General features: G+C 39.4%; 1 protein-coding gene across 3 annotated transcripts; it reads right to left on the bottom strand.

Annotated features, from left to right (window-relative positions):
* Positions 1-1,355: 1,355 nt before the first annotated feature.
* Positions 1,356-24,750, bottom strand: LOC131253134 (protein MODIFIER OF SNC1 11). 3 transcript variants are annotated; one of them, XM_058253969.1, is made up of 6 exons: positions 24,392-24,748; positions 5,005-5,085; positions 4,724-4,849; positions 4,525-4,582; positions 4,027-4,084; positions 1,356-1,599 (listed from the first exon to the last, which is right to left on the bottom strand). In XM_058253969.1, exons 1-5 carry the CDS (start codon positions 24,676-24,678, stop codon positions 4,046-4,048), a joined length of 591 nt encoding a protein of 196 aa, XP_058109952.1. In that variant the 5' UTR covers positions 24,679-24,748; the 3' UTR covers positions 1,356-1,599; positions 4,027-4,045. The 3 variants fall into 3 exon arrangements, with proteins under 3 accessions (XP_058109952.1, XP_058109950.1, XP_058109951.1); XM_058253968.1 differs by lacking the exon at positions 1,356-1,599 and adding an exon at positions 3,347-3,487; XM_058253967.1 differs by lacking the exons at positions 1,356-1,599; positions 4,027-4,084 and adding an exon at positions 3,235-3,487 and having other exon boundaries at positions 24,392-24,750.
* Positions 24,751-25,225: the final 475 nt, after the last annotated feature.

Genomic DNA, 25,225 nt, shown 5'->3' with positions numbered 1-25,225 from the left:
CATTCTATCCCATTCATTGGTACTGGTCATTGAGACTGGAAAAATTGTCTCATTTGTTCTAACTCATGATCTGAACGAGTTGCATATACACCTTGGCACATGTTCATCAACGCTGACGACATCCTCTAAGCCAAAAAATGAGGCAAATCTAAAGCTCAAGTGGACCACACCATACAAAGCAGTGGAATTGAATGCCTACCGTTATAAACTTCCTGGGGGCCACAGAAGTTTTGGATCAAGCCAATATTTGTGTTTTCCCTTCATCCAAGTCTATGTGACGATATGAACAGGCAAATAAACATCATGGTGGGCACCAATCTTCTAATCTAAGGAGCTTTCTAAGTAACGGTTGTTATCTTTGTTGCACTCACACAATGATCCATATCCAATGGGTAAGATCAGATGGTTCATATCACTCGGTGTGCTTTTCCCGTAGTGACACCAATCAAAGAGTTATGATTATTCTATTAAGAAGAATATAGTTCATGGTCCATCAATGGTGTATCCAATTTCATCAAGAACTTTGATTGTAGAACTAAATGCAATAAACATAGTAGTAAACATACAGTGCATATCTTTAAGATGATTATATCTGCTTATCTCCTTACAAAATAGTTTATGTCACTGCATTTTGCAAACATAAAAGATCCAGACTATTCATTCACTCGACTTGGTGGGAAAATTATTAAAATTTGATTGGATGGTGCATAGATATCCTAAATTTGATAGCATGAGAATAATAGCTTGTCTTATACTATATAAAATATAAAAATCGAAATGACAGGGGCAAATATGACAGATTGTGACCTAAGCAGGTTTTCATGAGAAAAAAAAAAAAAAAAGAGGTTTTTATTTTCAAATATCACTACTTATTTTCAGACAAATTACCAAATGGATTTTTCAGTACTTATAAATATTAAAATTCAGCATTTTAAGTTGTCAATACTTGAATTAATTTTAAGCCCTTATTTTTAAGTTTACCAAACTGCACTTAACTTAATAATGACTTAAAATAAATTAAAAAGCAACTTATTTGGTAGTATCCAAACATGCTTTAAATCACACCATTGAATATAAGCATAGGCTGACGAAAAAAAAAAAAACTCCACACTCAAAACAAAGATTTAGAATGAAAACCGCTTTGACACAGGCACTTGAGTTGTTTTAAGTGTCTACGAAGACCTGGTGTGCAAATTTCTCACCCTTCAAACTGGCATCGGGATCTTAATACAGCATTTCAAAATTGACCTTTGAAATTTCAAATTTTTGGAACGCTCATGGATTACGACCATCTTTGAATGGTAGGAAAAAGTAGGAAATATAAAATCAAAGATATGACCAGAAAGATGTCTCAATACCAGCAAGGGAATGTTATCCTTTAGTCCCACTATAATATTGATTTTCCAACTCATGTATTCAATAAAACCTATTCATGTAGGATTTTGGCCCCAAGGTTTTGCAATGCATACAAGATTTTCAATTCCCACGAGTGGGGCCCATGATATGGTGATCTAGACCACTGCTGTGTTGCATCCCAGTGGATGATAATGCCCCAAAAGATCCCCTTGATAGGCATTTTGAACCTTCTGATCATGTCACCTACAAACAGTGTTCGGAGTGCTCTAGTTAGGGACATGGAAACATTGGAAAAACACAAGGAAATAGTGGAATTTCTCAATGAAACTTGGGGAGATGCTAAAATACACATACTTGCATATTTGGGAATCATATAATTGAAAAAAGAAAACAAATACATAATAAGTTTTTCTTTAATGGCGATGTGAAAGCATGTAACGCAGGAAATTGGATCCTTACTCTTGCTCCGGTGGTAGACTCTCAGGAGTTTCAACACCTGGTCAAGGATTCGAGCCTCCATAGGTGGTGAAATCCCACTACGGCGTGAGTGGGTTGGGGCGTGTGTGCGTGTGTTTAAAATTTAAAAAATAAAATAAAATGTAATACAGGAAACATTAGAGAAAAATGGGAATTTTTGTGGAATTTTTCAATGATAGTTTAGGGGGTGGTAAAATACACATTTACATATATAAGAAACAAATAATAGTGAAAAACACGCATATGTAGGAATCAAATAATAAGTTTCCCCTTAACAGGGCTTAAAAGCATGCATCATTGACACTCGGGGAAACATTTGAGGAAACATGGGGAAAATGTGGATCCATCTATCCATGCACATACGTACATACAAGCACACATGCATGCTCCATACATCCATGCATTACACACATCCATCCAACCAACGATCCATCCATACATCCATGCATACATATACACACATAAACATGCAATTCGCCATGCAATCATGCACCCATAAAAAAATTTTAAAACAGATGTTTTTAATAAACAATTTTTTTTTTCAATATTGGTGATATTATTCGAAATATCGCCAATACATTGGCAAATACAAGCAACACCTAAAATTTACATGGTACAAAATATTGATGACATATTGGCAATATCGTTACACTGGCAATTCAAGTGACGTGGAATTTACATGGTCAAAAATATTAGCAATACACTAGCGATATCGATATATTGGCAATACTTTGCGATATATCACTGATACCTAGAATTTCTAGTGTTATTGGTATCACCAAACTGAAAATACAAATAATATCAGAGATATTATCAAGAACATCAAGGATACTCGAAACAATGCCTACAAATAGACAGGAAGAAACAGTCCACATGCAACAGAAAAGGGTCCCGACGATGGTGTCTGGAATCTTCCCATCTAGGACATTTCCTATAATCTGTACAACCATGGAGGGATTCAACAGACCAATGGTCTCGATCACGAAACCTGGGCCCTACTTGTCACAACTGAAAACCAGCCAATATTGTGCGGTCTCAGTTTTGCATATCCTACATCCTCTTGTCAAGGGTTTGCCACTTTGCAAGTCAACAGCAAGAACTAAAATGTAGTTTGCCACCTCTACCACTCTGTTGCTTTGCATCCCATCACTAATGGCTATGGCCCAAATATCTCTTCCATTAGATGATCCAAGCCATCGATGAGGAAGATTCATAGTGTTTATCCAATCCATGATGGGCACAATTGTTTGGATGACAAAAGGTAGCCCCCACAGTTAAATGCATTGCTACAAACATACCCCTTTGACATCTAGCAAAGCACACTTCAACTAACGTCCGCAATTTAAAAGCTCCGCCAAAAAAAAAAAAGATCTTTGCAAAAGAGAACCAAAGTAATATGGATTCAAGATAAAAGTTCTTGATCTATTTCCCCAAACAATAATCTCTCTAATTCATGCTCCCATATCACTGCAACAGATATTTGAAATACAAACCCAAGAAAATAATTCCAACAGCACCATAATTTCAATTGGCATCTCATGCATAAGAATCTTGAAATTGCACAGTAATAACAATTGTCCGGAGTCGTATGTGCAAAAGTAATCATGGGCGTGACAAACCCACTAGGCGAAATGCAAAATGTTAGTAACCAGTGCTGCCAAACAAGACATCCAAGATCAGAAATTCAGAAGGAATTGAGAGAGAGAGAGAGAGAGAGAGGAAATATATGATCCTATGCATCAGCACAAGAAGTGTCCTGATGCCACCATTGGAAAAGGCCGACAGTTTTTTGATATGATGCATCCAACTGTGGACAGAGGGCTCCCCCAAAAAATCATCCACAGGAGAATCCTAGATGTCAATCATTGGCATTTCTTCTGGAATGCTCTTTTCTTAACTGTCCATTTTGCAGTGGTTACAGATGGAAATTTAAGATTTTCCAATCTGGAAGACTTCCCAGCATCCAAATTCACAGACCCATCAGATCAACAGTCTGGATAACTGATTCATCAGTCCCATCGTGCATACTGGGATATCAGGACACTACTCATCTTTATGCATCGGGATTGTATAGTTTATAAAAGAAAAGGAAGAATGCCTATCTACCAGAGCCAAGAGGCATGAAAACTAGTTGCTCAAAGGAAATGGGTTATTTAATCAGTTTATGCATGCTATGAAAGAAGAACATCTTACTATTAAAAGCGATCGATGCTCAGGCCCCTCCATCCGCCTTACCCACTATAGTTGGGTTCTGATTTTAATAAAAGAGAAATCAGCATGGTGATTAACAAAATATAAAGGACAGTTTCTTTTTTATCCCGTCTTACGTGAACTGCAACTCATGCCCATCCCTCACATCTTGTTGGTTGGATGGGACCAGCAAGTATCTCCATGCTCAGATGATCTGGAAGGTCCATCTGGTCAGTAACATTTTGGATGGGCCATGATCCAGAAACCACAGACTTGTCTTCTTGTTCATGTATTTCTCTAGTTGAATGTGGACGGTTGGCTAACTTTGTTTCAGCAATTCATTCGAATGCCACCAATCAGATGGTCAGAATCATCAATCCGCATGAGCTTTACACTGTTTCCCGTCCACATGGTGGATGGGTGTGATTTGCAGATCATGCGATGTGCGCTCTCTCTCTCTCTGTCTCATCTCAACATTGATCATGATACTGCATGCCACACCTGCTCATTCGACTTGCCATTTGTTTGTGTTGAGTTGGTAGGTGAGGTCTGTGAAAACCTGAAAAGCAAGTTGAAACAGATACGTTTATATGGGAAAAGAGATGTCTATCTTACTATGATACTAGATAAACCAGAAGATAGGCTCGCATGCATTACAGAGTGATAATACAGTAACGGGAAAGCTGTGCTCTTTTCTGACCTGAGTGCCCTTGCCTTCCTCTTATCTTCTTCCAGGGTATCTGGCTTGGAATTTGGTGCAAATCTAGCTAACCGAGCTTTCTTCTTTGCCTCCTCATCATCCCCAGAGTGAACAACCAGCCCAAATCTGAGAAACAACACGAAAAAAAAGTAGGCCTCAAAGCCAGTCTACTATGTTACCAATGATCTGAGGAGAAGCATAGATACGTTAGTTGTCAGTTTATTTCAATTTCCCGATAACGCCAGAAGAAACTATTGCAGTGAGGAGTCAGAAACGGAAACCTCTCTGCCCGAGCCTTTCTCTTCTGCTCCTCTGATTTCTTTGTTTCTTCTGATCCATGCACCGAAGATGCAGTGCCAAACCTGCCAATGAGATAGGTCCATATTAGACAGGTTTAACACAGTAGCAATAAAGAGTAAATTGTTGCTTTCTGGATTCCTACTTGAAAGCACATCTGCCCACATAGAATGCATGGGATCTTCTCTGTTCATCATGCAGTCCCTACTGAGTACACACGGACATCCAAAAATCAGGCAGTCCGCTCACCAAGTGGGTCACACTTGAATGTTGAGCGGGGACCACTATATTTCTGCAGCTGTCCATTTTTTTAAACATGTGTGCCTACCTGATGACTGCGCCAGCCTCATTTTTCAGGCCAGGGCACATAGCTAATGGGGCCCAGATGTTTTTTTTTATATGTTCCTCCTACTAAAGCTAATTCTCTAGCCATCAGATTAGCAAAAGATGGTATTCAATGTTTTTCAATTGTATGTGTCATACCCTTTGACCTAATTTTGTGTGTTAAAACTTTTGGTTATCCATATAAAGATATACAACCCAATACATATTAATTTTCCCATATACAATTTGGTTTTTCACAAAGGCCAGCTCCCTTCCATCCATGCTTCTCCCCTAGGCACCAGGGTACGGGGTTGTTGTGATCCTCGGGTCCAAGCTTTCTGTTGTTGGACCACAGTAGCAGAGAAGATGTACCATCAAGAACCAGAATCAATTTATCACATTTGTCACTGTAAAGTGGCTAGGGACATCTGAGCTTTCTTTTGTAACCTCATCAACATATCTTAGATTCAGTGGTCACAGTATTGGTATTGATGCACATGTCACAGCCTTGGGATACAGAAACATAACGGTATCGCAAGGGAAATATCGCATATATGGAGGGATATATCGTCTAAGGGAGACAATGGGAAAATGATGGAATTTTCGAATGAAACTTGAGGTGTTAAAAGAGACATGATTACACACCTAGAACTCAAAACATTACAAATAACAAGTACGCAAAATAGGTTTCCATTGGTTTTTTTTACTTTTTTTTGAAAGATTTCCATTGGGTATGGTTTCTAGTTGTTTGACAAAACTGATGCACCTAATATCCAAAAAGAGTTCATATAATTCATAAATCATACAATACATACCAAAACACATAAAAATACAGCCAAAAACCAAAAAGAAGAAAAAATACTTCAGTAGAATTTAACAAAAAATGATATTTTTAATTGTTTTCACTATTTCTAATTAAACAATAATCTTTTTTTCGAAAAATTCAAGAAACTGTCTACAGGTAGTGTCCATCAAGTTTTTGAGACCCTACTTGCAATTTAAATGGATAAAAATGGAAGATATTCAGATTCCCTCCAAAATCTTCTATTTTCCCCAAATTCTAAAATTGGATCTTCAAAGCCATGAATTTGCATGCAAAATATGCAGAATCATGCTTTAGTAACATATTTCTACCGAATCTGAGCAAAAGAATCAAATAAAAACAAACAAAATCTCAAAAAATGTTATGGAATGGGTTCTAGTCCATTTCCCCTCTTCAATTGCGATTTCTCCACCCAAACTTTGATTTCTCTCCAAACAAATAAAAAGTTGTCTAAATCCTAACACAAAGGGATTCCATAAAAAATGGAGCAGAAAATTGAGTGTTAGAGGATCAGTTTTAAAATAATAATAATAATAATAAATGTTTTTGGCTTTTCAGAAGAGGGGTATGTTGCATCAACCGTCGATACGTATCACATGTATCAACGATATCGGGAAATATTTGTAAAGTGATTGTCGATATTTTGCGATATATCCATGTATTGATGATATATTGAACGATACATGCGACATTTTCTTCGATATAGGGGAATTTTACAATTCCCCTTATGTTTTGTATCAAACCCATGCAATATCAATACTATCAATGCTGCAAACACTGCTTGTGTTCTTCCATCCATTGTGGCAGAGCTTTTTTCAGGACGGCCAAGCCGCTCCTTTAGGATTGTACTGCAAATTGTTTCTTGCACATTAGGCTAGTGCAACCAAAGAACTCAGAAGGGTTAGGATTGCAAGTCTTCTAAGCAATTGGATCGTGGCAATTCATTCCAACCATCCCCTTGCAGGATTGGTGGAACTGAAAATGTCCATGGAAGCCCTTTGAGGAGATTGAGTTCCCCTTCTAGAGGTAGGGGAGGCAAATCTTGCGATGGAAGCACCTGATAGATTGATTTTTCCATCCCCTTTATTATCAAGGGTGATTCTAAGAATGATTTGGCTTTGTGAATCCGATAAATGCCCCTGTCGATGGAAGTGTGCGTGTGCCTTCTTGTCTGGTGAGTTTAATCATGTTTTGTGGGATGCAAATTCCCTTGCAGATTCACTTGCAAAAGATTGTGTTTCCTGGCCCTATCTTGTTGTAGGGTCCTATAGTCCATTACCTAAATAGATATTGTTCACATTAATAAATTTTCGTGTCCTATCAAGTAATTTATATATATATATATATATATATATATATATATATATATATATAAAGAAAAGAAGAAAGATCATCATCCTCATGTCATCATCTACGCCTTATCTGAATTACTTGGGGTTGGCTACATGAATCCGATTCTGTAATTCCACTATCAAGGGTCATAACTTCAATTAGACCGTAGGTCAAGTCTTTTTTTACTACCTCAACCTAAGTCCTTTTGGACCTTCCCTTTGGCCATTTAGAGCCTTCAACTTGTAGCAACTCACTCCTAATTGGCGCGGTTCTTGTTCTCTATTGCACATGACCAAACATCTAAGTTTACTTTCCCTCATATTATCACCTATTGCCCATTTAGAGCCTGTAGTAACTCACTCCTAATTGGCGCAGTTCTTGTTCTCTATTGCACATGACCAACCATATAAGTCTACTTTCCCTCATATTATCACCGATTGGCCCCACTCCTAAGCTCCCTTAAATGCATTGGCGCGGTTCTTGTTCTCTATTGCACATGACCAACCATCTAAGTCTACTTTCTCTCATATTATCACCTATTGCCCATTTAGAGCCTTCAACTTGTAATAACTCACTCCTAATTGCCGCGGTTCTTGTTCTCTGTTGCACATGACCAACCATCCAAGTCTACTTTCCCTCATATTATCACCTATTGGCCCCACTCCTAAGCTCCCTTAAATGCATTCATTTTAATTCTATCCTTCCTCGTCTTGTCACTCAACCATCTTAGTATGTTCCACCAGTTAGATTTGGTGCAACCAGTGTTACAAATATCAGTGAAATTATCGATATTATCAGCATCGCTAGGTCAACGATACTAAAATTACTGGTAGTTTAAAAATTTTCTAATATTGTCAACATTTCCAATAAATGTCAGTGATATTTATCGATATCAACAATACTTTGAGAAGTCCCTAATAAAAGTTCCCTAGTATCAACAATACCATTGATAATATCACCGACACTGACCATAATATCCCCGGTACCAAGGAAATGGCCGTAAAAAAGCAAAAATTGATGGATTTTTTTCTTTGGGGGGGGGGGGGGTCGCAAAAACGCAAAAAGAAAAACTCCATTTTTTAGGGTTTTTTTTTAATGGGAATTTTGTTCTTTGTGTGATTTCTATCACTCTTGGTTTTTATTAAATCAAAATTCTATTTTGGGAGAAATCTCGACTCAAAATGACTCAAAGGTGATGAAAAATACATAGGAACATTTTTTTTCAAATGTTAGCATGGATTGCAATGGAAATCCATGTCTATGCATAATTTTCATGCATTAAAATGGATTTGTGACAAAAATTAACATTTAAGTGAAATTCTGGGAAATTTGTGAAATCCTCATTTTTCATTTTTATATTGGAAAATGTGTTTTTCACATTAAATCACATGGAAATTTTTATACATTAATGAGTGTTTTCCGATCTATTAATTGGCTTCAAATTTTATATATTTATTTTATACTAATTTTTTTCAAGCACACGTGATTAGGCTCCTATAAAATGGAGACTTATTACGTATAGTTGTTTTTTTTTTCCCAGTATTTTGATTCTCCAGTCATGTGTAAACATGTGTCTTTTAACATCTCCTAAAGTTTCCCTTAAAAATTCCACCTTTATCCCAACATTTCCCCAATGTTTCCCTTAGACAATGATATTTTTCCAAGAATCGGCGAGATACAAATGCATGTTTCTATATCCCCGGTCATCAATACATGTAATGATACCGAGACTCTAAACATTGGGTTGCAACAATGGCTATTTTGTAGTGATTTAATTTGCATGAGCTTTAAAAGGATTTTCAATTAAATATCATATGTGTATAATTTAATGGTGTGAGGGTCTATGTGAAGCCACCGTTTTTCTTAATTTCAAAGAAAATGTGATCAATAACTGCATTTGCCATTCTAGTTTCATTGGCCAAACATTGGCTATTTTAGGAATGAGGTGGACTTGGGATTGGTCAAATTCTCCAAAGAAATACACAAAGCAGTGGTAGTCGCAAGGAGGATTGCTCAAATTCTCCAAAGAAACTAGCAAAGTGGCGGAGGAAGATTTTGCAAAGAGCAAGATGCTCTTTGCAATTTGGTGATAACAAACTAAAGGGGTGGGTCAATATTTCACTGAGGTAGTTAGATTCAAACTTGAAAGTGGTGAAAGTTGAAACAATCACTTCTAGGAGGATCTGTGGTATGAGGATTCCTCTCTAACACCTATGTTTCTAAGGCTAATCATGCTAGCTAGGAAGAACTTTCTTATGAAGGACTTTGTGGATGGAAAAATGATTTGGATTCTTAATTTCTAATTGAACCTATGGGATTAGGAAGGTTGATATGATAGTGGACCTTCTTGATCTTCTTCTTAATTTCTAATTGAACCTATGGGATTAGGAAGGTTGATATGATAGTGGACCTTCTTGATCTTCTCCCCCCCACAATCCCTTTAAGGAAGATGAGCAAATTTGGGCCCTGAAGTCCAACGTTTTTTTAAGAGCTATAGGAATAGTACAGAATCACAATCTCTGCTTTCCAGCTGCTCGCATTAATGGTTGCGTCAGTACTCAGCCATCTCATAAGACGTGTGTCATCGATATAGATGTTTCCGCTTCTTCCCTCGAGATTCCCAATAGCCGATATATCGAGACGTCTGTGTGGGTGGACGAGATTAGGCCACGTCACACAAATTCTATATCGCGTTTGAGAGACTCCCCGACCCTCAACTTTAGTCAGTCGAACGAAACATGTGGCAGCTTCGGAAGCCATATCGATGGCTCAGTAGAGTCTAAAAAGAAGTGCATCGAGACTAACCCTGAGGCGGTGGTTGGCTCGGGTGCTTCGGGTCCTACAAAAATATTAAATTCCGAGCCTAGTAACGAGCGTAGTTTGGTCCCAGTGCCCAGTGCTGCAGCAAAGGTCATTCCCGATATTTTGCTTCGCCCAGGAGAGTCTTCCCATAACTCTGCGATATTATGGAAGATTCTTGTTTCACTTCAACATAATCATCTAGGGGAGTCGGTTCCAAGGGGGGAAGATAGTTTGAGGAGTCAAGCCCGTCAGATTGATTCAAGTTTCCTTTCTTATGCAAGTGACAATGTCATGGAGGCCGACAATCACTCATGGATTTCGGAGAATCCGGCTTCTCCCGTTTCTCCCATAACTTTCCCTCTCTCGTCCAGTTGCGATTGGTCAAATCAAGCTCTGATTACTCTCTTTTAGGATGGATCTGGAGAAGGAATTATATAAGCAGAACCGTTGCAGGTTCGGGCTAGAATATCATCGGATCAAGAAGAAGTTAACGACAAGCAATCGGAAGAGGTTTAGCTTAGGGCTAAACTGATAGACACTATCCAGAAAAAGAAATGGATTAGAGATGCAATCGGGCATGTTGGAAGATCCATAGGGCTATCCTTTGAGGATTCCCCTGAGGACTATGTAACTTTATTCCAATGTGTGGAGACCCGCAGTAGACCCCTTCCAGCTTCGAGATCCCCCAGAAACCACCTTTCCAGATCAAGCAGCAACAGAGAGCTTCAATGTAATGATTTGAGCCATGTTAGGTCCGAAGGCATTAATATTGATTCTGGTCTTCAGGGTATTCGGGGCAACTCGGTTCTCCAATGAAGATAGTCTCCAGGAATGTTAGGGGAGTGGAGTCTAAACAAAAAAGGAGGCTTATAAAAGATTCCTATGGTAGAAGCAATCTTGACGTGGTTTGCTTACAGGAGACTAAGGTGCACCAGTTTAATGATACTCTGTTGAGAAGGCTAAAGATGTTAAATGGGTGGTCCTGGATGCCATTGGTAGTGCAGGAGGCATATTGGTAGCCTGGAATTCGTCTCAGTGGTCTGTTCTGAACAATTGGGTTGGGTTATTCTCGGGGTCGATTATCCTACAAGACAATTCGCCCGATTTTCGTTGTCTCATATCCTCAGTTTATGGCCCCAACCTTGAAGCTAGCATAAATGACTTTTGGGAGGAATTGAGTGCTACTAGACGGTGCTTTTCTGGCCCTGTTTGCATAGTTGGGGACTTCAATTTGATCAGATTCGCTGAAGAAAAATCTCATGGTAACAAGGTCATTCCAGCGATGAGAGTATTCTCGTCTTGGATCGATGACCAGGACTTAGTCAACCTTCCTCTTCTTAGCTCCAGATTCACATGGACCAATGGGCGAGCGATTCCAATTCTCTCCACGCTGGACAAGTTTTTGCCGTCTCCCGAGTGGTTGGATTCATTCCCCTCTGTTTCACAGTCCGTCCACCCGAGAACTACATCAGATCACTGGCCGGTCCTTCTCTCAGTTGAGGAGTAGAATTGGGGAAAAACCATTTAGGTTTGATTCCTCCTGGTTAAGGATAGAAGGTTTTCGTCAGTTGTTATCGGATTGGTGGGGTGGCTTTCAAGTGGAAGGTTTTGTTGGTTACAGGTTATGTTTGAAACTCATACTTTTGAAGGAAAAAATCAAACAGTGGGAGCAAAAGGAACTTCGCAAAAGGAAAATGGAAACGGATTTGATCCTGTCCAAGCTGCAAAAGATTAATGTTGGTATAGAAGATGGTCTGACATCTCCTGATATTTTATCCAGAAGAATACAGCTTATTCAATTTCTTTCAGCTAGGGCCCTTGAAAACGAGATTTCTTGAAAACAAAAATCCCGTGAAAAATGGATCAAGGAGGGGGACAAAAACACAAAAAAAAAAATTCATAATATTGCCAATATGCACGCTAGAATTAACAAAATAGCATTGTTGTGAATGAGACCCATATTGAAGATAAAGATATAATAGCGGAAGAGGCAATAGCTCATTTCAGCACCCTTCTCAAGGGTGAAGATTGGGATAGGCCTCATTTGGACCATCTTCAAATGGATTCAGTTTCGGGAGATGAAGTCACTACCCTTGAGTCTCCTTTTAGTGCGGAGGAAGTGAAGATGGCGGTCGACTCTTTAGGAGGAGATAAAGCTCCAAGTCCGGATGGTTTTCCCACTTTGTTTTTCCAATCCTTTTGGGAAGTGATACAAGATGACGTTATGGACTTCTTTAATAAATTTCACGATAGAGGTAGACTCTCTAAAGGGCTTGGGGCCTCTTTTATTGGCTTAATTCCTAAATCTTTGGGTGCAGCAACTTTCAAAGATTTTAGATCGATTAGCTTACTAGGAGGAGCCTACAAAAATTTTAGCTAAAGTCTTGGCTTCTCGATTGATAAAGGTTATAGGGAAGATAATCTCAGGCAATCAATGCGCGTTTATCCCAGACGGGCAGATAGTTGATTGTGCTCTCATAGCCAATGAATGTTTGGATTCCAGTCATAGATCCGGATCGAAGAATATTTTATGTAAGTTGGATATTGAGAAAGCCTATGATCATGTTGATTGGGGATTCCTGCAATACATGTTGAAGCGGCTGGGTTTTGGTGATAAATGGAGAGGGTGGATAAGAGAATGCATTGGATCAACCTACTTTTCTATCCTTCTTAATGGATCCCCGAAAAGTTTCTTCAAAAGCTCGAGAGGTTTGCGTCAAGGGGACCCATTATCCCCGTTTCTCTTTCTCATTGTCGGGGAGGCCTTATCCAGAATGTTACATAAAGGGCAATAAGCTAGTATCTTAAGCGGAATCAGAGTCAAAGATTTGTCTACCCCAATCTCGCATATTCGGTTTGCGGATGATACTTTGGTATTTAGCGACGCAACCCCAGAGAAGGTAGACAATTTGCATGTTATTATCCGATGCTTTAAGGCAGTTTCGAGGTTGAGAGTGAATTTGGCGAAGTCTAAGATGTTTGGGGTGAATATGGAGGAAGAGGAAATAACTAAATGGGCGGAATTCTTTGAATGTTCAGCGGCGTCTTTTCCGTCTTCCTTTGTTGGTCTTCCCTTGTGTATTGGCTCGCCTCCTAAGGCCTCTTGGGATAAGGTTATAAACAGGTTAGAGAAATATCTAGCTAAATGGAAATGTTGGTTCTTATCGTTAGGAGGTCGTCTCACTCTCATCAAAGCGGCTCTCTCAAATTTACCTTTGTATTTCATGTCATTATAGAGATGTCCACCTTCAGTTTTGACGACTCTAGAAAAATTAAGACAGGACTTCCTATAGCATGGTAAGGAGGAGAAAAAGAAATTTCAACTTGTAGATTGGAAAATGGTGTGCAGGCAATTTCAACAAGGCGGAGCAGGGGTAAAAGATCTCAAGACTATGAAGCGGACTCTTCTAGGCAAGTGGATCTGGAGATTAGGCACAGAAGATGGGAGTCTCTAGAATAAGATTATCAAAAGCAAATATGGAAGATCAGTGGGTGGTTGGTGGACAAAAGATTCGTCCCGGTATAGGGCTTCGGCCCTTTGGAAGGGAATCCTTCATATGAAAAAGGAGGTCCTTAAAGGCATTGGTTTCGAGTTAGGAAAGGGTGATAATATTCATTTTTGGGAAGATAGATGGGTGGGTGAGGCTCTTTTGAAAGAAGAATTTCCGAACATATTTCTTCTCGCCCCGTATCAAGCTATTTCTGTAGCCAACTGCTATACTGTTTCAACGAGGAAACTAGAATGGAACCTGGAATGTAGGAGGAATCTCCACGATTGGGAGCATAAGGAGTATGTGGATCTTCTTGATTGCATCAACGGATTTACGCCAAACCAGTTAACCGAAGACAAATTGATCTGGACGATGGATAAATCCAGTAAGTTTTCGGGAAAATCACTTTATAATCAGCTGGATATCCTGGTCCCAAATGATGATTACATGTTAAAACATATTTGGATATATTCGGTCCCCCCCCCCCCCCCACAAGATAGCTGCTTTTGGCTGGTTGGTTGGTAAGAAGAAAATTCTGACGATGGACAATTTGAGGAAAAGGGGGATGACTTTAGTTAATGTCTGCCTCTGTTGCATGAAGGACGAAGAATCAGTCGATCATCTTCTAGGGCAATCTAGTGCATCGCCCTTTCATTGCCTCAATATGGTCAGAATTTTGTGTTCGTTTCAGTATCTGTTGATGCCTTCCTCATTCGGCGGGTCAACATTTCAAGGCTTGGCACGGGATCAGCATAGGCAAGCAAAGGTCCCGATTAGGGAGAATGGCAATCGTAGCAGTTTGGCGGTCAGTTTGGGAAGAAAGAAATGGGAGATGTTTTAAGGATATTTCAAATTCTATTCAGGTTGTTACCTCTAAGGCAAAGCGCCTAATTTTAGAGTGGGCTGCTCATGTTGATTTTCTGAAGGGTTATGACCTCCTTTTTCTTGGAGTTTAGTAGAGTTTGCTTTCTCAGCAGACTCTCTCCTTTTTCTGTTTTTCCTTTTTCCTGTATTTCCTTTTTGGTTTTAATACAAATTTCGTGATCTTTCAAAAAAATAGTTGTGCCTAGTTGGTTCCCCCAAGCCACATTGTGCACAAGCATGAGGGTCATATGGCTCACCACAAGTGGAGGCATTTTCTTGGGTCGCTACAACTAACAAAATCTTAAAATCGAATAATCTTTAAAGGAGAATGCTCTCTTCCAAACATGTGCTTCATGTGCCACATGAATAAGGAATCAATTGATCATCTCTTGCTTAGATGTAAATTGGGGACTTAGATTTGGCCTGCCTTCTTCAACCTCTTTGGTATTGGCTAGGTTCTCTTAGGGTCTATGCCGGCCCTCATGGAGAGCTAGAATTGATGTTTGTTCAATGGTAGAGAAAAAAAAAATGGAGGATGCTTCATCTTGCCATCATGTGAAGGATTTGGAAAGTAAATAAATATCAAGATCTTTGAAAATAATCCCTCAAGCATCATTCCAATGGTGGCCATTTTTTTTAAGTTGCTTCGAAGGGATCTTTAAATCCGTCCTTACGGAGTGGGGATTTGATCTTAAGGAGTCACGGAGCCTAATCTGACCTTCTTGCTTGCGACTGGCCCCACCTCTAGATCGATGTAAGCCAATATCAATGGTAGTCCTTTTTTTTTCTTTTTTCTTTTTAGTATCAATGGTAGTTTGATTAGAAATCCAGGGGCTTCAGGTATCAATGCGTGATGGGAGATGAAAATGGAGCTATTATCTTCTCCTTTTATGGTTTGAAAGGCATCCGCTCCTTGAATAGAGTTGAGCCATTGGAAATTAAAATGGGAGTAGAAAACTTTGCCAATCGAATGGGCCAATTGCTAATTGTCAAAGCCGATTCTTGCAATGCTACAGCTCGGGGCCCCCTCCTTGGAGCCTTGCCTTTATTTATAACAAGCAAAGGTTATGTGTGTGTGCCAGTTGGAGATCTTTTTCCATCAAATCCCAACAGAGGCCAACACCCTTACCAATACTTTGGGTATGGAAGGGGTCTCTCATCTCTCTTTTTAATGGGGATTCTTATACACTGCCTTAGTGGATTTTTAAAATGGCTAGTTTAGCTATCATGGCTTTAAAAAAAGAAAAAAGTAGATGGGTATAGAAAACCGAATATTGTTAATCGCTTATCTGCTCTTGAAAGGGGGGAAAAAAGGTTTCTCATTCTTCCCTCTTTAATTGAGCGAACTGGATGTGAAAACCAATGGTACCATGATGGAGACGCACACATAGATATGGATACAAAAATGTTGGTGCACGTCGGCAATTTCCAAAAAACTTGGATATGGATGTGATCATGAGTAAGGGTGTCCTTCCAACATATGGGAACATTATTTTAACTCATACTACTTTAAAGATGAGATCATAAGAAAAATTCTTTCTGCTAGCAACAACACATGTTGGTAGCGTTTACACTTAAAAGTCCCTAGCTTGGATAAAAGAGGGTTGATGTCAAGTACGCAGCCCGCCATCTGACCTTTGCAAGCTAACATGAAAAACGGGTTCAAGGGCCTGAAAAGAGGATGAGAGAGACCTGAAAGGACTTTGATTGAGGTGTTGCAATGGGATATGAAGGCTCATTCACTTACCAAGGATAGGGCCTTGGATATGACTGATTGGTAAAACGGACTCATAATGCTGACCCCAAGCAGCTAGGACAAGGTGTTGATGATGATGATGATGATGATGATAAGAATTTTTTTAGGCGCTAAAAAATTCAAATATAGAAAGAAATGTAATACTCATCACTTTATTGTTTCATCCTGTGCTCACACATCTTGAAACAAAACATATGTAAGTATCCCATAACATCATAAATTCAATATTGTCATGTCAAGAATATAAAATTATCTTGTTATCCTAATAGCAGCAAATGAGGCTTTTATAAATGCAATCCTAGCTATCTAGGTTGTTGTTGTTATATTATCCATTTTATTCCCTCTTTATTTCAATCAGTTCAACCAAGTTCTTTCTAATAAAGCCAAGTGTCCAACGTAGCCATAGGACATCTGTTCATTAATTGCCACAAGAAAGCGGTCATGTTTGCACTCATCCTCCAAATAGCATCTTTCGTCTAGCCTCCACTGAGGATGTGAACCATTTCAATTTAAAGAAGCCTCCCACTTATCAGTCAAAACTAAGGTTAGTTGAACCAGCATTCATTTAAGATAACAGGAAATCCACTGTAATGCCTTCAGGTCCCCTACCATTCTCATAACTAAATGCAACCTAAAAAGCGCAAGAAGCTGCTAACAAAGGAATACATCAGCCAATGGTCAGAGCTGCAGTATGGCCATGAATTTTACCAACCTATAAAAACTTTATCTTGTTTGAAAGATACCAATAATTGATCCATACTTTGGCATAGTGGGACACTGATTGTTCAACCATGTAAAGTCCACTCAATCAGGAGAAGATCAATCACAGTGAGACAATTAATAATCTGTCCAGGCATGGATCTGCACAAAGTAATTGTTGCTTCCAAAAAATTACAGGATACTCGTTCGAGAGCTAGAAAATAAGTCTTAGTGACCTATACACACAAAGCTTCCCGATGCATTAGAACAGGTACAATTATTTACTTTTGTTACTCCTGGAGACCACATGATGATAATGATCTATCGAGGTGACAAACTTTGGTGAAATCATCTGATTGCTACCAATTTGCAAAGAAGAGGTTTTCCAAAAATCTAATAGCAGAAACAGCAACGATGACAATGATGACTACGACGGTGATGATGATGATGATGTCATGAAGATGAAACCTTAGTCCTGTCAAAACCGATTGAATGTACTTGAAATGAAGCACCAAAATTTTTCTTTTTCAGAATGAACCCTAAACCTTAAATTTTTTTTCCCAGGCCAATCTAATTATTAAAGCACATGTTACTTGGAAACCAAAGGATAGAATGAAGATGTCAGCTAATATCCTCCATCACTGGATACTCACTACTCCATCCAAATTCCAAACCCCAGAATATGGAATTCAATTACCCATATAAATGAATGGTGTCAGCCTACCACAGAATCCAAGCAGCTGACAGGAGTGCCAAGCTGGGCAGAAAAAAGTAGTGGTCATCTCGGTTAGGGCTTTCTTCATTGTGTTGTGGCACCTTGGATTCAGAGTAATATGGAAGATGTGGATGCAAGCCTGTGTGGGTTCAGCGTGCTTTTGTGAATTAACCAATCGGTCCCCAAAGGATGCAAGGTATCCAGCAGCTTTTTCAAGCAGATGTACTGTCTCGCTTCCTTTTTGTTGCCGTGGTAGTAAGTTCTTAGCAGGATGGTCAAGGTGAATGACGAGGATTAATCAACTGCTGTGGAAACGCCAATTTCCAAATATATCATCTTTGATTTGTAGATATGATCCTATTCTATGATGCGAACAGTCAAGAGGTGAAAAATATGAGTTACTTCATGTGGTGCTTTGAAGCATCTTGGATCTCAAGATCCAACCTCCTAAAAAGCAAGATTTTGGGTATTTGTTAAGGACGATGATGTCAATCTTATCACAAGTTTGGATGCAAAGCAAGCAAACTTCCAATATGTGTCGGCAAGCCTCAGAAACATCTGTGGGATGCAGTTTTGGAAAGAGTGGAAAGTTGTCAGGTAGGAAGAGTGTTTTTGTCCCTCAGGGGCCACATTACCCTCATTAATTCAGCTTTAACAAATGCCCCCATTTAATGATGCTTGTGGGAGTTTTGTGCTCTCATTGTCGGTCCGAAGCCCAGATAGAGGAGGGTTGCATCAGGTTAGCCATTAGCAGTCAGAGTTAAAATTTGGCTACAACTTGTTGGGATAAGGCTTTAGGTGGTTGTGGTTGTGGTTGTGATGAGCAAACCTGCCCAATTTCGTATGCCCTTGGTTCAGCGCCCTGTAGGCATCATATAAAGATTGGAGAGGATTCAAAGAGACTTTCTGTAGCAAGGTGCAAAAGAGTATAATCAATTCCACCTTCTGGAATGGCAGAACATTCACAAGCCGAAAAAGTGAGGGGCGGGAATTAGATTAAGCAAATGAATACTATGTAGTCTATGTTGCTTAAGAAATGGCTATGGTGCCTCAAGATAGATGATGAAAGCTCGTGAAAGCAAGCCATTTGATGTAAACTATGGAGATCGGATAAGGAGAGGTACAATAAACCTCATCTAATATGGGACTTCAGAGTGCAGAGAGCAAAATTCTGAATATAGGGGTTTCCCAAGGCCATTGTGGAGAAAATTGGAGATGGTGCTAGAATTTAGTGGTGGGAAGCTATGTGGTGTGATAGTGATGCATTATGTTAAGCTTTTTCCATGTTGTGCCAGGTGGCTGTGAGAATGAGAAAATGGTCTCTCAGGCTTATAACAGAAAGGAGACCATGTAGTACGGAGATTAGAATTCAAGGGGGACTTATTTCTTTTTCTTTTCTTTTTTTCTTTTTTGCTTTTATGAAAAGCAACATTCAAGAGGGACTTCAATGAAAATGACATCAAAAAATTGAAAATTCTATCTCGTGGAGCGCTTGAATAGGTGTAGACTAATATTGGGGGAAGGGACAAGTGGCGTGGATCTTAAAGTGGAAGGGAGTTTTCCCATTAGTTGAAGGATCCTTCTAACCAGGTGCCGCTCCTGCTTTGAATCACACTTCGGATGCGCACTCCCGCTCTAGCTTCCTAGTTGTTTATACTGGATAACATTTTGAAATAGATACCTCCCCACAGTTGCACCTGAATCTTTTGAAGTTTCAGTTCATGCTTTGCCCAACTACAGTTTTCCCATAAATCATTCTACTTATTGATATAGGGGGAATCTAATAGGTAAGTGTGTGTCCCGACTGCATACATTTGGAAGTATCCCAGTCCCCCATGGGGTAGCAATGGTTGGCTTATCAAGAGGGATAAAATTCCAACCACCAACCACCTGAGGACCAGAAACATGATCATCCCTAATGTATTGTACGCCTTCAGAATGAGGAGTTGGTGGATCGCTTACTTGTGCACTACAAGTTTTCAGGTGCCATTTAGTGGAGTTTCGTCTGTCGCTTCGGGGTAGGCTAGTGATGCCTCAGCTGATCCGAGAATTCTTACTAGAGTTGGAGGGGCGACAGGTGGGAAGGGGATTTCTTTAAAGCCTTGCTTTAGTCGCAGATTTATGGACTGTGGTGGATGAGCACAACAAATGATCATTCTATAATGGAGAATAGTTGAAGGAGGTTATCCAAGGGTAGAGTGGAGCTGGAGATTCTATCATTTTTAGCTTGATTCCTTGAAATGCCCTCATTATTGCTTTGGTCCACTCAAACACACCAGCCTTCATACATTCAATAATGGGCATCATGGCATAACTAAAATTTCAGATAAACCTTTGATAAAATGTCACTAGGCTGTGAAAATTGTGAACCTCGTGAATATTTGTAAGAGTAAGCCAGTCAAAAATAGCCTTTATCTTTTCAAGATCATACCTCACGTCTTCTATTAAACTAATGCAACCCAAAAAGACCACACCAAAACTCATGAAAGTACACTTTTTTAAAATTGATATATAGTTTCTCGTGGCACAATACTCCCATCGCCCGCTAAAGATGGAAAATGATCTTCTCGTGAACGGTTGTAGATGAGTATGTCATCAACGTGCATGATGATGAACTTGCCTATGAATGGTCGTAGACTATGCATCATCACCCACAAGAATGTACTAGGTGCGTTTGTCAAGCCGAAAGGCATGACTAGCCACTCACACTCATACGATCCATCATTTTAAAAGCAATCTTCCATTCATCCCCAATATGAATTCTTATCTAGTGATACTCACTTCACAAATCAATATTCAAACATATTGTAGCATTTGCCAGCATGTCTAGCATGTCATCTAGGTGTGCAATTAGAAAACAATATTTTAAGGTTATCTTGTCAATGGTGCAACTATCCACACATATCCACCAACCGCCATCCTTCTTTGGCGTCAACAACACTAACATAACACACAGGCTAAGGCTTTCATGAATGAAACCCATGGCTTGCAATTCCTTCACCTGTGGATGAAGTTTTCGGTACTTTGTCAAGTCCGTTTTGTATATCAAGATTTGGTAATTGAGTACCAAATCAATTGCGTACTAAATGTCGCGCACAAACAAAAGCTCATTGGATAATTCGTTAGGGACCAAATCCTGAAATTGAGACAGAATATCCTGAATCTAAAGTGGTTCGACAAAAACTTCACCAGCTAGATTGGTTTTAAATTCACATCATACCATAGAATACATGATTCCCCTTTCTTGTTTTTTATTTTCTTTTTTTTGAAAGATATAACATGATTCCATATTCTCAAATTTCCTCCATGAACCGAGCAATACCCAACACTATGGAAGGCTAGAAGCCAACTTTTTCTCTTCAAATTCGTCACCTCTTATAGGATTGAGAGTGGCAGGCTTTCCTTTATACACAAAGTTGTATGTGTTCTTGCAACCCTAATGAGTCAAATCTCTATCATATATCCACAAGTGCTCCAGTAATATGTGTGACTTTTACTGGAATGCTGCCACACCAAAATGATTCTTCGTAACAATCCGAGGAGAAGCTCACTACGCACTACTCGATCACAGGGATGAATGTGTCATGCACCCACGCAATCTTATATTATATGGTTTGGAATGCTTTTGAGCCTCCAGTTTCAACATGTCCACCATGCTTTGTGAGTCCACATTCATACTCTTGTCTTCGTCAATAATAACATTGACAACATTTCCGCCACACGACACTCATGCATGGAAGATATTGGTTCTTAACTAATTTCTTGGGCCTCCTCTTTTGATGCCATCATAACTCCCCTGACCATCAACAATAACTTATTTCTCTTAAGGCCATTTATGCCCTCGAGTTCTTGATCACCTTCTGGGGATCACTTCCGTGTTCACCTTCCTCTTAGCCTTCAAGGAAGCCCTCTTTGTACCATTCACCCTCTTGTTCCTCGCAAAACTAGAGATTGCGAGAGGGAGACGCTATCGCATAATGTCTGCGAACACCAGACTTGAAATAGTGTCAGCTGACCTCCCCTGAGTTGGCACAACAAACTTTACCTTTGTGTCAACATTTCGTGAAAGGGGATTCGCCCATTGATCTTGACCAAGAGTGTTAGATGTAGAACCGTTGATAGTAGGGAAGGTGAGTGTATAGCCCCCAACATGAGAGCTTCTATGTCTTCTCACCAATTTCTGCCCCTGCACTTTTCAGGCCATCTAGTACACTTAATCCATACTGTTAAGCGAACGGTTACCAATTCCCTTTACATGTTGAACCGTAGTCCATTGTAATAACGCGCCACTTATTGCTTTCCCATCTCCATCAAGCATCAACAAATCACAAATTCATAATAACATTGTGTATGCACAATTATATTGTATTGCTGCAATGTGAGGAGCTTGTAGAAGAAAGTCATCTCATAATCTAAGCAATTGAAACCTTTGCTTCATTCTTGTATTCATTTCATCCCAATTGCCAAGGGGAGGAAAGCCAAAATGCCTACAAGTCCTCTTCAATAGCACGCCACTAGTCTTAGGTCGCACGCCTTTAAATTTTAGGGTAGCAAAACGTAGCTTGATGGTTTCTTCTATTTTGAACTAAGATGCTGCTCCATTGACTTTATCCAATCATGGAAAATCTTGGGATCCAAATTACCGTCGCAATTTGGAATCTCATTCTTGAAATGTTTGCCAGGATCTCTAGTGTGAACATTCTGCCTTCCTTCAAGATAACTTAGATAGTCCTATTGAGGGTTGTTCATTTCTCTTGTTTCCAGTTACACGTAGCAATTGCTGGATCCTGTAACTCATAGCCATACCGCTAGTGAAAATCACCATTTTGGCTAGGATGCCTTGTGTCAACATTCTAGGACTCCAACTCTCCCTCAAGGTCATGTAAGGATGCTTGAAGATCCAAATTAATTCCCTTTGTTGCTACTTAAAGTACAGTATCCATTCCTTCCAGACTCCAAAGTATCTACTTCAATCGTGAAACGAGCCTCCCTATCATCAAACCGTTTCATGAACAAATCGACCACTGACTACAAAGTCGATACAATCCCATCTTGAGGTTTAGCAAGCAATAAGCATCCCACAAGTGTAAGTCATCCCTCTCTGGTGCTCATATGACAGCAGATCTACGCAAAATATGCGAGAATGGCTTTGGGTAGTCTTTTTTTACTTTTTCTTTTTTTTGAAAGAAAGTAAAGGAAACGGATTGGGTTTGACGACCTTTTTTAATATGGTTAAGGTTTTTGTAGTGTTGGGTTTGATGGGCTTTTTATATAGGAAATAGGAAGGTTTTGGAAATTTATGATATATTACAGGTTGATTATTGGCTAAACTATGGACAGGTTTTGCTACTATTTGGGATAGAAATAGGGTGATGTCTTAGGTGAGATGGAGGTTGTTTATGGGCTGTGGTGAAGGGCTGAAATAACAAGCTGGTTAAGGAAACTATTTTAAGGGTAGGTTGGGGCTAGCCATTAGGATAGAATTTGAGGAAGAGAATGAAAAAGTAAAGGAGAAAAGAATCTCCCAGGAGCAGAACTTGTGCTGATACCAAAACAACTCAGCTAGATCAAGGAATAAACTAATTGCAACGAAGTTCATTGTACCGTATTGAAAATCTGAATCACATATGAGAAAATAAAATAAAATAAAATAAGAGAAAATATGCAATGATTATGAGCAAGGTCAACAGTCCTCTAGAACTATACTAGAGGTCAGGAGATCACCACTCTCCCTCAACACACTACCGTGGAAAAAACAAGAGAATTTGCTCAAAGAAAATACCATCCAACTTTCTTATTCCATACGGCCTATGCCTTATTTATAATGAGTGTTTACAAGGTTACCTCCTTGAGTAAATCCCGAGCATAATCTAAGGAATCTAAAAAGAGAATTCCTTGCTAGCCAAGATCTCTAAAATAGAAAAACCCTTAAACATGAAAATCTAATAATACTAATTTTCTAGCATAGAGATATCTTCACTAACATAGAATATGAAAGAAAGTAAATTAGAAACAAGCTATAAAAAAATAAAAATAAATAAATAAATAAATAAAAGAACATTGGACCTTTTATTGTGCACGCATGTGGAGCATGCACGTGTTGCAATTGCATCAGAATTTCACTTACAATCAATCCCAACTGCAAACCCACAACATACTCTCAACATTTTATGTGTGTGTAAGGAAAAGCAAAAATGCTTCCCCCATGGCAGTGTCAATCACAGCATTATGCCGCACAAGTGGCATTTCTGTAATTAAAACATCAAAACCACGATCCCCATTTTCTATAAAATAAAAGAAGGCAGCTTTTTTTTATATATGATGAGTGGAGACGAAATGATATTTTCACCCTCAGAAGGGCAGTTTGGTCATAAAAAAGATGTTCGAATTTTTTTAAATAAATGAAATAAAAATAAAACTATAAAAAGAAGCTAGGAATGACAAAATCACCCCTAGGTGTTGAAATTGGAATAACATTTTCCGAAGAAACACATGTTCGAGTTGTTGTAAACCCTAGAATCCAAATGCGGGCGTAGGGAAGGAGCTTCGAATATCAGGAGCATACCTTTCGGCACGGGAGCTGCGCTTCTCTTCTTCGGAGAGCTGGACAGGCATGCCAAAACGCTCGGCGCGGCGTAACTTCTTCTGGAGATCGGACACGGCAGCAGGGGCAGATCCGACGGTTTCCGTGGGACTGGGAGATATGATTTCTTTGGCTTCTCCTCCAAGCTCTTGATTCTTCTCAGGGCTTTCTGATGTAGGGGTCTCCTTTTGAAGGGGGTTTTGGTAGGGTTTTTGGAGCAGGTCCTCGGTTACTTCTCTTTCTTTGGGTTTCTGCAGCTCCATCGCCATTTGATTTTGATTTGAGAGAGAAACAGAGAGAGAGAGAGAGAGAGAGCGAGAGCGAGGTTAGGATTGTAAATAGACCAGAGTGCGAGGAGGATTGTAAATAGAGACGAGAGCTGCGTGTCGGCCGAACGCGTATCGCGTACTAAGTAACTCGGTGCGCTCGAGTAAACTCTGTGGGGTCCATGAGATGTATGTAACATATCCACGCCGTCCATCTGTTTTACAAGCTCATTTTAGGACACGAGCCCAAAATCGGAGCATATACAAAGCTCGAGTAGACCACACCACATGAAACAGCAGTTGAAACTTCATTGTAGGTTTCGAAACCCTTCACTCGATTGGCAATCCTCGCAGTGTGTTTGGCACCTGGAGTTTGAATCAACTTCAATTCAAAAATACACATGCATGGCATATTTATAAGGGTTCGAATTTAATTATTAAATTAATTTTAATATCCCTAATCAGTGAGATATATAATTTTTGACACTACGGTCGTAATAAGCCCACTAAAATATATGTTTTGCCTAAAAATATGAAAATTCAAGTCTCC

Source organism: Magnolia sinica, chromosome 8, assembly GCF_029962835.1.
Source record: "Magnolia sinica isolate HGM2019 chromosome 8, MsV1, whole genome shotgun sequence".
Taxonomy (NCBI): domain Eukaryota; kingdom Viridiplantae; phylum Streptophyta; class Magnoliopsida; order Magnoliales; family Magnoliaceae; genus Magnolia; species Magnolia sinica.
This window is presented reverse-complemented; position numbering and strand designations above follow the sequence as displayed.